We start from the raw sequence: 13237 nt of genomic DNA, 5'->3' as shown, positions 1-13237 counted from the left end.
GCAAAAAGCTTCCTTGCAATGGATAACTGGGCTGGAGTTGCCGAAACGGAAAATATCTTGTGCGTTCGTTGATGCTTTACGTCATTGGCTGTTGGAGAGGTAGAAAGCTGGGTGCGGTCTGATGGTGCTGGAGCCACTAGCGTCCAGATGCTGCCATTCGTTGAGTGAAACATGAGGCGAAAGATGCGACACACAAATGTTTCTCAAACTTCTTTCTATATTAAAAAAAAAAGTACTCAAACGACTGTAGAGAATCGAATAGTTCCTGCATTTTTCTAGTTAGGTACGGGTAGGCCCAGTGGTTGCCCGTTAGGCCCAAAGCTCCGCATACATTGGAAGAAAAAACAAAAAAACATACGTCGACAGCAGGGTTCGAACCTGCGCGGGCGTAGCCCAACAGATTTCAAGTCTGTCTCCTTAACCACTCGGACATATCGACTTCTTGTTATTTGTTTTATATCATGTTACATATAGGAGGACAGCACTAAGTGACTTTCGGCCTCTCCGTTTGAAGTTTCTGTGATTAAAGTGCTCATTTCTGCCAAATTCTGTGACCAACCATGCGATTCCCTCTACTTCAATGCTATGATTCTATAGGATTTTCAGTTTATGAGAACATGGATTTCATGTACTGCTAACTATTTAACCCAGTACGGAATTGTTGCAAACTCAAAACACTTTCTGAACACACATGGAAATAACTCAGTCACCGATAATTAGCGATGCATAGTTTTGTTTACTCTAACTAGCAGCCTCAACTGCTGCAGATTACACATCAAGCCAGCTACATAGCACCATGGCACTATGATTACAATCCATCTCCATAGGTAATCTATATGATCAAGAGGACCATATCTTCTTTCACTAGATTAAACTGCAGCTACATAGTACAGCACTACAATTACAAATAAACCTCCTCTCACAAGGATTCTCTCTTCTTCTTGCTCTTGGACTGCTTTGCCAGGAGGCCTGAAAGTCCTGTCAATGCAAATTTCTTCCTCTTTCCAGAAATCCTTTCCGAGGCAGTCGTTTCCTCGGTGCACACAACTGCACTCTTTCTGTTGATAATCTGACCAAGTGAGACAGTTGGCAGCTCCCCCGTTTTGTCGTCCCAGACGCTTTTGTCATACCCGTCAGGCCCCGTTAGCTTCATGGTCAGTATCTGCCCAATTGACAGCGTTGGCTTGAAGGAGGAACTACTTGAAACATCAGAAACCATATCCATGCTGCGTGAAAGTTTACGGCGGTGGCCTGCGTTTTTGAACTTGGGAGAGCCACCGATAGATCGCCTTTTGTGTCCACTTTGAGATCTCCACCTGCGAACAATGTCTTCGACGGCAAGCTTGCCATGGTTAGCAGCTTCTACCCTCTCAAGGGCCTCTTGTAGTGCCTTCTTGCATTCTTCAACATCTTGCTTAGCATCTTCTAGCTTTCTGACCGAGTCAGACTCTGAAGTGTTAGCTGCATCCACCTGCAGCATCGCCTCTTCTACCTTCTTATTTGTGTTGTAATCAGCCTCTTGAGCTCTGGTATACATCATGGAATAATCCTCCACTGAAAGCGTCACTCCATCAGACACACTGCTGCTGCTGCCTTCAGAATAATTTTCACTGCTCAGCAGAGCTTTGATGTCTGCCAGCGCAATAGCCTCTGCTGCTCTCGCTGCTTCCTCCATCTTCTTGGCTGCAACACACCTGGCCTCAGCAGTGCCAATGCTAGCCTTCGCCTGCTCGATTTCTACAGCCAGGATCACAGCTTCAGATTTTGAAGCATCTGCCATTCTCCTGAGCTGCCTCACCTCAGATGCCATCTTCTTGATCTCAGTGAAAATGTCTGACGGGCGCTCACGTCTCGCCTGCAGATCTTTCAGAGTCTGCAGCATCTGCGATGTCTGATCCAGCTCATCCTCCAACGAAGAAATCAAGGCGGCATCTGAGGAAAGCTTCTCTCGTCCGCTCTGAAGCAGAGCTCTCTCCTTCCCTATGCTATCCCGCAGTGACTCAACTGTGGCTCGGATCGCGGCCAGATCACCTGTAGTTCGGTTTAGGCTTTCTTTGACCAGCTCAAATTCCACGATAATGTTTTCAGGTTGCTCTTCTACAGATTCTGTCAGAAGAGATTCAGTTCCTTCGTCAGACTTCTCGGCTGCGGGACATGTTTCAGTTTCTTGGCTCCGTATCTTGAGTTTTAAATCCGCTATGATTTTCTTGGTTGATTCCAGTTCCTTTAGCACATCCAGTGTTTCCCTCTCTTTGATGAGCAGCTCATTTTCTAGCTGTGCAGTCTGCTCCTCTACACTGACAGCTTGTTCAGTTTCTTCAGATAGCTCATGGTCCTGCTGAAAAAAATACATAACATGAGTGGAAAGGAGGAAAAGATTGATACGAAACATGAAAGGGACAACAGAAATATTCAAGAAAAAAGTAGTTGAAAAAGAAGGCCATGTAACAAAATCAGATCTAGCAGTGCATACGGACTGTGACAAGACAAATGGAGAACCTTAAGACGAGTTTGTTGTACAATGTTCGTTAAGATGATAATGCCAAGAACTGATTGAAAAAGGAAACAATATGCAAACAGGGTGAAGTGTCTACAGGGTACAATACAAGCGAAAATACTTGGTAAGCTCAGCGGGTTTTGTGAAGAAACTACTTAGGGCACTACTGGCGGTCCTGCTAAATGGCCTGACGATAGCATCAATTCGCACAGGTGAGTGATTTGCACTTTGCAGAAGGAGGTGGCGCGAACAACATGGTGGGGAATGTCACCTTAGGGTTGGGGGGAGCGAACATGCGCTTGATGAAGCGGGAGCTCCAGGCGGCGCTGCCTCCGAAGCGGTCGACGGCCTCTCGCACCGACTCGAACGGCGCGGACGTGTCGATCTCCGCTCTCCCGGCGACGGCGATGGCCGGAGCTGGGCATGCTTCCTCGGCACCCATGGGGTGAATGTGTAGATTTCGCTGTGGCGTGAAGACTGGCGGAGAGTGGAGATAGGTCTGCAAGAAGAAAGATTTGGGAGGGACGGAAAGCTGGTTTTAATGGGGAAACGAGACTTGACCGGGGCCGGGCGCTGCAGAAGGAGCCGTTGCCCGTTGAGTTTTGATAGTTTGGCTTCACCCGGGTACCCCACCCAATCCTTGCTGGCAGCACGTGTATTTTTCCTCTCATTTTCATTCCAACAGTCCGCTTGAAATGCACTGCCGTCACGGTAAATGTTTGTGTTTTCTTGAGACACAATGAGGAAACGCCGATCATTCTTAGAGTTAGATAGATACCCATACACTATCTACCGTACGGCTGCTGTTGGTCGCACAAAATTTGCTTTGGGAAAGATTCATTTAACGCCTCAACGGTCGAGGAAGTTGGTGGGGGCGGTGATTGCTATATTGCTCCGTGACCGTGAAGAACGGAACAAAACAGAGCAGGTCAGGAAATGCCCGTTGCAAAGGCTGGAGATCGCACTCGCAGGGCAGCAGCAGCCGGCAGGTGGAGTGGCAACAACTCGAATCCACACATGTTTTGGTGCACAGCCCGAGAAATAGACAATGTGCTGAATAGATCTCATACTCTCTCTCAATTTTTTATAAAAGGATGTTTTATTACTCAGAAGTTTCAAGCAATACATCCAATCACGAAGTCACTACAACGAGTGGAATAAAAAAGAACATAACTAGTAATCTGAAACAGCCACAGGAGGCAAAATTCTATGACTATGTAGCCACCCATGTTAGGTAATAAACTCCTTAGCCGTTTCCTCCGGTTGTGTAGACACTTCCATAAAGAGATCGCGGTACTCTAGTCGCTGGAGCAGTGACCATAAACGGAGCAAAGCCGTACACCGGTAGATGACATGCATAAGAGGATAATATTTATTATTAAAAACCTTGTCATTTCTACATAGTCAAAGCGACCAAATCGCTCCCACCCTAATAAGAATCTTAAACCTAGAATCCACCCCATCCATCCAATTGCCAAAAATATTTGTAATCCTTCTTGGATGCTATAAGGTAGAACCTATCTGAATAATTGATCATACAGATCTAGCAAACCGGCGCTGGAAGAAAAGATGTTTTATTGTCTCTTCTTCATGACGGAAAACACATCCCGACATCCATGTCAGTTACGTTTTGCAAGGTTATCTTTAGTAAGAATGACCCCGCGACGAATGTACCATGCAAACACCTTAGTTTTCAATTGTATCTTCATCTTCCAAACGTTTTTATTGTTAAGCACAGGTTTAATGGTTCAACTAAAGCTTTATACATGGAACATACCGAGAATACTCCATTCTTAGTGAGACCCCAGTGAAATTCTTTGAAACCATGTAGCAACTGAAGTGAGTGTACGCGTTGTAGCAATTCATTCCAATAAGCCAACCTAGGTCCAATGAGATCTCGTCCGAACGTCATAGTCGGAGGAGATGTTTCCATCACCTTCTGGAGCGTGTCGCTCTTATGACGTACAATATTGTATAAGGTAGGATACTATTCTCGAAGTGTGGTTGTTCTCAACCATATATCCTCCCAGAATCTTATCTATGATCCATCTATAATGGAGAAAGAACCATATGGGATGAAGTATTTTTTGGTGGCCATGAGACCTGCCCAAAAATGTGAATCGCCGGATTTCCAGGTAACCTAGGATATCGCATTTGATCCAACATATTTTCTCCGCAATATGTTTTGCCATACACAGTCCTGGATTAATAACCTAGCCAACAACTTTTCAAGCAAGGCTTTGTTTTTAACCTCGAGACCATGGACACCAAGTCCACCCTGACCTTTTGGATGGCAAACAATACTTAGTCAACCGGTACTTTCTTTTCTCACTATCTTCTTGCCAAAAAAATCTTGATCGTAAATAATCCAATCTACGCAAGACTCTTTTAGGACACTGAAAGAAATCATATACAGTACTCCCTCTGTACCATAGCTTAAGGAGTAAAACTTTTAGCACACCGATTAAGGAGAAGCATGCAGCTTAATACTATTGGAGATATGCTCAAGAGGCAATAATAAAAGTATTTATTATTATATCTTAGTGTTCATGATAAATGTTTACATCCCATGCTATAATTGTATTAACCGGAAACATTGATACTTGTGTTTTTTGTAAACATAAAGGAGTCCCTAGTAAGCCTCTTATTAAACTAGCTTGTTGATTAATAGATGATCATGGTTTCCTGATCATGAACATTGGATGTTATTAATAACAAGATCATATCATTAGGTGAATGATGTGATGGACATACACCCATAGTAAGAGTAGCATATGATCAAGTCATTTAGTTCTTTGTGCTTCCAGCTTTAATATGCATAGTAACTTAATTCTTTGACCATGAGATCATGTTAATCACCTATACCGGATGGATGCTTTGATGACACCAAATACTACTGCGTAAATGGGTTGTTATAAAGGTGGCATTAAGTGTTCGGAAAGTATAGGGTTGAGGCACTTGTATCAATAGTGTGATTTGTCCATCCTGGTGATGGATAGATATACTCTAGGCCCTCTCGGTGGAATGATATCTAATTAGTTTGCAAGCATGTGACTGGTTCACAAGGGATATCATATCACGGTATGAGTAAAGAGTACTTATCAGTAACGAGTTTGAACTAGGTATGGAGATACCGACGATCAAACTTCGGATAAGTAAAATATCGCGAGACGAAGGGAATTGTTATCTTATGTGAATGGTTCTTTCGATCACGAAGTCATCGTTGAATATGTGGGAGCTATTATGGATATCCAGGTCCCACTATTAGTTATTGATCAGAGAGGAGTCACGATCATGTCCGCATAGTTCTCGAACTGTACGGTGACACACTTAAGGTTTGATGTCGTTTTAAGTAGATATGGAATATGGAATGGAGTTCGAATGTTGTTCGGAGTCTCGGATAGGATCCAGGACATCACGAGGAGTTCCGGAATGGTCCGGAGAATAAGATTCATATATAGTAAGTCACATTCCAAGTTTGGGAATGGTCTGGTGAATTTATGGAAGGTTGTAGAAGTTTCTAGAATCATCCGGAATAAATCACTATGGAAGGAGGAGTCCCGGAGGGACTCCACCAACCCTAGCCAACCCACCAAGTGGGAAGGTGGGGTCCATGGTGGACTCCACCTAGTTAGCCGGCCATGAAGCAAGGAAAGGGAGCAATCCCACTTGACCTAGGTTTTCCCATTATGGTAAGTTTTGGAGTTGGACTCCAAAGTGGTTTTGGGGTAACCCTAGGGGTTCCACCTATATAAAGAGGAGGATAGGGGAGGGGGCTGGATACATCAAGCTAGCCGCACCCAAGGGGCACCAAGGTCGGTGCCCAAGCACCCCCCCTCTCCCAAACCCTAGCTACTCCCTCCTCCTTCTCCCGCAGCGCTTACGGCAAAGCCCTGCCGGAGATCTCCACCACCACCGTCACCATGCCATCGTGCTAGCGGGATTCCGAGGAGGATCTACTACATCCGCTGCCCGCTGGAACGAGGAGAATGACGTCGTCATCAACACCGTACGTGTGACCGAGTGTGGAGGTGCTGCCCGATTGTGGCACCGTCAAGATCTTCAACACGCTTTTGAAAGCGGCAAGTGATCGACTACATCCACCACGAGATTTATCTCGTTAACGCTTAGCGATCTTCAAGGGTATGTTGATCTTCATCTCGTTGCTACCATCTACTAGATTAGATCTTGGCTGGTTATTCGTTCTTGCGGTAGGAATTTTTTTGTTTTCTATGCTATGAATCCCTACAATGGTATCAGAGCCGTGTCTATGCATAGATTGGTTGCACGAGTAGAACACAATGGTTTTGTGGGCGTTGATGCTTTTGTTGTCTCTTTTTATGTGTACTTTGCATCTTGCTGGATGGTGGGATGAAGCGGCCCAGGCTAACTTTACATGACCGCGTTCATGAGACTTGCTCCACGCTCGACATGCAACTTGTATTGCATAAGTGGCTTTGCGGGTGTCTGTCTCTCTCACCATAGTGAAGATTCAGTTTACTATTTCAATTGACAACACTAGTGTCAGTTTTGTGGTTCATATTCGTAGGTAGATTGGATCTTACTTGAAAACCCTAAACCACGTAAAATATACAAACCAAATTAGAGGCGTCTAACTTGTTTTTGCAGGGTTTGGTGATGTGATATGGCCATGATGCGATGATGAATATGTATGAGATGGTCATTATTGTATTATGACAACCGGCAGGAGCCTTATGGTTGTCTTTATATTTCATGTAGTAGTATTATTTCAAAGTAGTTGTAATAGTTACTACATGTGGTGAACAACCATGAAGACGGCGCCATGGACCTTGACGCAGCGCCGACGATGATGGAGATCATGCCCGTGCTTTGAAGATGAAGATCAAAGGTGCGAGATAAAAGGGCCATATCATATCACATTATGAATTACATGTGATGTTAATCCTTTTATGCATCTTATATTGCTTAGATCGCGACGGTAGCATTATAAGATGATCCCTCTCACTAAAAATCAAGATAATAAAGTATTCGTCCTTAGTTAGCACCGTTGCTAAAACTTGTTGTTTCGAAGCATCACGTGATGATCGGGTGTGATAGACTCAACGTGTGTATACAACGGGTGCAAGCCAGATTTGCACATGCGGAAACTAGGGTTTGACTTGACGAGCCTAGCATGTACAGACATGACCTCGTAACATGGAAGACCGAAAGGTTAAGCATGAATCATATAGATGATATGATGAACATGTGATGTTCGCCATTGAAACTACATCATCTCACGTGATGATCGGACTTGGTGTAGTGGATTTGGTTCGTGTAATCACTAAGACAATGCGAGGGATATTGTTTTGAGTGGGAGTTCACCTAGTTAATTTAAGAATTAATAGTAAAATCAAATTTGTCCTGAACATAGTCTAAATTGTATTTGAATTAAATTTTGTAGAATTGGCATCTGTTTTCTACTTTGCGCTAGGCTTGTAATTGAGATAAAAGTATTGTTAAATCTGACAAGTAACTTTACGGACTGGTACCGTATTGTTAAAGAATCAAGAAATGATTAGGTCCTATAGCAAACTTTTGGTAATCCTCAAATTGCTGATTCGAAAAGCAATGGTTTCAATTAGTATCTAAAATTATCTTGTCTCCGTAAAACTTGATGTTCAAATCCATTTGAAAAGTAAGGAGCTGAAAAGTTTGTTTTCAGAAATAATCAAGGTGTGAGATATATGTGATATCTAAGAACTTATTAAAGATAATAGAATATAATTTAGTGAGACTACATAAACTCATAAGTTTTATGGGAATGTACGAAGGTTGAAGACGCTAGGCGTCCTGATCCTCCAACTAGTTGGGCACTAACGTTATTCGGATATCCATGTAAGTCATAGTAGCTTCATCATGAATTTGTCATGATTTGATGGATAAAATTATGAGTGAAATTGTTCATCACATTAAAAAGTTACTAATAGTGAAATTCGAAACACTTGTCATGAGATGATCAACTTCAAAGTGCGAACCTAAAGGTTATTGGTATTTGACCAACAAGCTTAGAAGTTATTGATGTTGAAGTGATTTCTGAAATATGAGGAAAGTCGAAAGAGAAACTACAAAAAGGATTTTGGCATAAAGAAATAAAAGACTAGAAAGTCTAGCTCAGGTGTATATAGATGATATACATGTTATGAATGTATTCTTCGATTGGTCACACAATGAAGTTCTTGGGTATTTGTACCATATTGATTGGTATGAGATGTCATACAACACAACGCAATACAAGAATACAATGGCCTAAGTGATTAACAAGGAATGTGGTAATAATGCACGTCTGGAACAAAATAAGGTGTTATTTTGTTCGTCGTTGGCATTCTACCTAGCCCTTCAGATTTATAATAAGGAATTTAATAATTGTTATTTTGCTATGGTCAAATGAAAACAATGAGTTGTTCAAATTATGACCTTACTCCATGTACGATGGATAAGTTATTATAAATCTTAATGGTGAAACACACATGCATAACACTGACACTAAAATGCCATAAGGCAAATGATTTGAATTCCACTTATAAGTGGAACCGCCATTTAAGTCATATTAGAAAGGAACGCATAAAGAAACTCCATGCAAATGGATTTTTGGAGTTATTTGATTTTTGAATCGTTTGGCACTTGCAACTCTTTTCTAAAGAAAATGACTGAAATACCGTTCATAGGCCAAGAGTTGAACGGGCAACTAAATTAGTGGAAACATACATGATGATGTATGTTGTTCATTGGGCATAGTTGTGTGCGGAAGATTTTTCTACTTCATGAAAACTTCCAACAGTGAATTGAGTGTATATATATGGATATATTTATTCGATGAGGAAGAAGTTTGAAACATTTGAATAGATTCAAATAAATTTTCAGCATGAAGTGGAAATCATCATAATAGAAAAGTCAAATATCTATGATTGGATCATGGTGCAATATTTGAATTACTATTTTTAGCGAACATCTAAGAGAGTTACGAAATTATTCCACAACTCACGTTTCTCGGAACACCATAGTTATGATGGAAAATTCGAGAGACGTATCCAAACCATGTTGGATTAATAATGATATAAAATGATGCCATTATATTTTTGTAGATTATGCTTTAGACACTACTACTTTTACACTAAATAGAGCGCCATCATAATCCGTTGAAATGACACCATATGAGTTATGGCATGGGTATAAGCCCTAATAGTCCTTTCTTAAATTTTGGTATGCATAGCATAAGTAAATAAGTTTACAACGAAAATCGGATGAATGTCTTTGTTGGTTATTCCAGAGAACAAATTGGGAATTCTTTCCACTATGAAGTTAAACACAAAAGTGTTTGTCGATGTTACTTGCTTATTTCCAAGAAATTGTTTCTAGCGAAGTATTTGAGTGGGAGGACAATGGAACTTGATAAAGTTGATGAACCTAAGCATGATGATCAGAGTAGCGCAACATTGAAAATGGTTCCAGAAGCGGCCACGACAATCATGGCTCCCATGTCTACAAAGTGTTATAGTCATGGAGATCTAAATATCTACTGAACCTTGTAGGTATGGTTTACTTTGTGTTCAAATAAATGATTTATGGACAGAGGATTGATTTTGAACAATGATAAACCAGCTACATACAAAGAAGCTATGATGGGCCCTGACTCCGTTAAAATGGCTAAGAGCTATGAAATTCAAGATATTGTCTATAATCAAGCTTGGATCTTGGTAAACCTTTTGAAGGAATAAATACTTTTGAAAGTAAATGGATCTATAAAATTAATAGAATTGGATATAATATCCTTGAAGAAGCTCGACTTGTCAAAATATTGTTTACGACAAAGTTCAAAGAGTTGACTGCGATAAGATTAGATCTTCAGCAGCGATGCTTATAGTCTATGCGGATTATTCTAGTAATCGCTACATATTTCTTTTATGAGATATGTTAGTAGGATGACAAAATACATTCCTTAACAGAAATGTGTATTAAAGGTGTGTACAAGATACAACTGAGAGTTTTGCTAGTCCGTAGAATACTAGAAAGGTATACAAAATTCACTGGATGAAGTGAGTATCACAGAGTTGGAATCTTCACCGGATGAAATAATCAAAGAGTTTTTGATTTCATCAGAAACGATGAAGATACTTGCATTTGCAAAAAATTAAGTGGGAGCGCTGAGACATATTTATAATACTTTATGTAGATGACATATCATTGATTATAAATAATGTAATCATGTACTTGATGTGATTAGAAGGTTTCATTGAAAATTAACTTCAATGAAAGAATATGGACTAAAAATGTATTCAGCGTCAAGATCTATGAAGCTAGATTGAAGCGCATAATAAGTTTAAGTCAAAGTACATAGAATGAATATTGAAGTAGTTCCATATGAAAACGTTAAGAAAGTGTTATTTTCCATCTGGTGGTGTAAACAAGACTTGAGTGTGTATTTGACACTCAATGAGTAAAAACACATTAGTGATTTTAGATCACGAATAATATGTACACAGTCATATGTCCTATGATCTAAAATTGATTCATAAAATGATCATTGGACAACAGTAAGAATATCCCTGAGTGCTTTGTCAGAGCCGAGGATATAAATATGTAAGTTTTATACGGGGTAATGACAAACGAATCGTTGTAAGGTGTTACACAGATATTAGTTTGGTCACATATAAAAATGAATTTCAATCTCGATTATGCTAATGTGTTCATTAAAAGGTAGCACAATGGGTTCGAAAAAGTCTATGCTATATTTAGATGAGTTCTAAATATTGTGACGGATTCTACAAACGAAGGCAGAGTATCTCATTGTATTGACAATGACCAAGGGTGTTTGAGTCGAGGAGTTCTTTGAGAACTTCGTGTAGTTTCGGTAGTATCAGAACTATGAAACTATATTGTATGTGACAATATTGGTAACATATTTCAGACTGCGGAATTAAGGTTCCACCAGAGGACCAAACATATACGATTGATGCCGACTCATTTTGAAAAACTGAGTAATACGTAGAGACGCAAATGAATTGCAAAATACAAATGTTTCTGAGTATGTCAGATTAGTTGACTGAAACCTCTCCCACAAGAAAACATGATAAGCACGAGAAGACCAAGGTGTTATATCTTTACAAATGTAAACTAGATTATTGACTCTAGTGCAAGTGGGAGGCTGTTGAGATATGCCCAAGAGGCAATATTAAAAGTGTTTATTGTTATATCTTAGTGTTCATGATAAATGTTTACATCCCATGCTATAATTGTATTAACCGGAAATATTAATACTTGTGTGTTTTGTAAACATAAAGGAGTCCCTAGTAAGCCTCTTGTTAAACTAGCTTGTTGATTAATAGATGATCGTGGTTTCCTGATCATGAACATTGGAAGTTATTAATAACAAGATCATAGCATTAGGTGAATGATGCGATGGACATACACCCATAGTAAGCGTAGCATATGATCATGTCATTTAGTTCTTTGTGCTCCAAGCTTTAATATCCATAGTAACTTAATCCTTTGACCATGAGATCATGTTTATCACCTACACCGGATGGATGCTTTGATGACACCAAACACTACTGCGTAAATGGGTTGTTATAAATGTGGCATTAAGTGTTCGGAAAGTATAGGGTTGAGGCACTTGTATCAATAGTGGGATTTGTCCATCCTAATGACGGATAGATATACTATGGGCCCTCTCGGTGGAATGATATCTAATTAGCTTGCAAGCATGTGACTGGTTCACAATGGATATCATATCACGGTACGAGTAAAGAGTACTTATCAGTAACGAGATTGAACTAGGTATGGAGATACCGATGATCAAACTTCGGATAAGTAAAATATCGCGAGACAAAGAGAATTGCTATTTTATGTGAATGGTTCTTTCGATCACGAAGTCATCGTTGAATATGTGGGAGCTATTATGGATCTCAAGGTCCCGCTATTAGTTATTGATCGGAGAGGAGTCTCGATCATGTCCGCATAGTTTTCGAACCGTAGGGTGACACACTTAAGGTTTGATGTCGTTTTAAGTAGATATGGAATATGAAATGGAGTTTGAATGTTGTTTGGAGTTTCGGATAGGATCCAGGACATCACGAGGAGTTCCGGAATGGTCCGGAGAATAAGATTCATATATAGGAAGTTACATTCCAAGTTTGGGAATGGTCCGATGAATTTATGGAAGGTTGTAGAAGTTTCTAGAATCATCCGGGATAAATCACTATGGAAGGAGGAGTCCCGGAGGGACTCCACCAACCCTAGACAGCCCACAAAGTGGGAAGGTGGAGTCCATGGTGAACTCCACCTAGTTGGCCGGCCATGAAGCAAGGAAAGGGAGCAATCCCACTTGACCTAGGTTTTTCCATTATGGTAAGTTTTGGAGTTGGACTCCAAAGTGGTTTTGGGGCAACACTAGGGGTTCCACCTATATAAAGAGGAGGAGAGGGGAGGTGGCTGGATACATCAAGCCAGCCGCACCACCCAAGGGGCACCAAGGCCGGCACCCAATCACCCTCTCTCCCAAACCCTAGCTACTCCCTCCTCCTTCTTCTCCCGCAGCGCTTACGGCGAAGCCCTGCCGGAGATCTCCACCATCACCGTCACCACACTGTCGTGCTGGCGGGATTCCGAGGAGGATCTACTACATCCGCTGCCCGCTGGAACAGGGAGAAGGACGTCATCATCAACACCGTACGTGTGACCGAGTGCGGAGGTGCTGCCCGATTGTGGCACCGTCAAGAT

At 41.1% G+C, this 13237-nt stretch overlaps 1 protein-coding gene and 1 non-coding gene across 3 annotated transcripts; both read right to left on the bottom strand.

Annotated features, from left to right (window-relative positions):
* Window positions 1-357: 357 nt before the first annotated feature.
* On the bottom strand, window positions 358-439 carry TRNAS-UGA (transfer RNA serine (anticodon UGA)). Its single transcript has one exon. It is a non-coding gene; the product is annotated as a tRNA-Ser (tRNA).
* Window positions 440-698: 259 nt separating this feature from the next.
* On the bottom strand, window positions 699-3078 carry LOC127294887 (WEB family protein At2g38370). Of its 2 annotated transcripts, none has more exons than XM_051324792.2 (2): window positions 2769-3078; window positions 699-2338 (listed from the first exon to the last, which is right to left on the bottom strand). In XM_051324792.2, the coding sequence occupies exons 1-2, from the start codon at window positions 2937-2939 to the stop codon at window positions 920-922; spliced, it is 1590 nt and encodes a 529-aa protein (XP_051180752.1). In that variant the 5' UTR covers window positions 2940-3078; the 3' UTR covers window positions 699-919. The 2 variants fall into 2 exon arrangements, with proteins under 2 accessions (XP_051180752.1, XP_051180753.1); XM_051324793.2 differs by having other exon boundaries at window positions 699-2335; window positions 2769-3077.
* Window positions 3079-13237: the final 10159 nt, after the last annotated feature.

Source organism: Lolium perenne, chromosome 4, assembly GCF_019359855.2.
Source record: "Lolium perenne isolate Kyuss_39 chromosome 4, Kyuss_2.0, whole genome shotgun sequence".
Classification (NCBI taxonomy): Eukaryota; Viridiplantae; Streptophyta; class Magnoliopsida; order Poales; family Poaceae; genus Lolium; species Lolium perenne.
The sequence above is the reverse complement of the archived record's forward strand: the minus strand, read 5'-3'. Positions and strand labels throughout refer to the sequence as shown.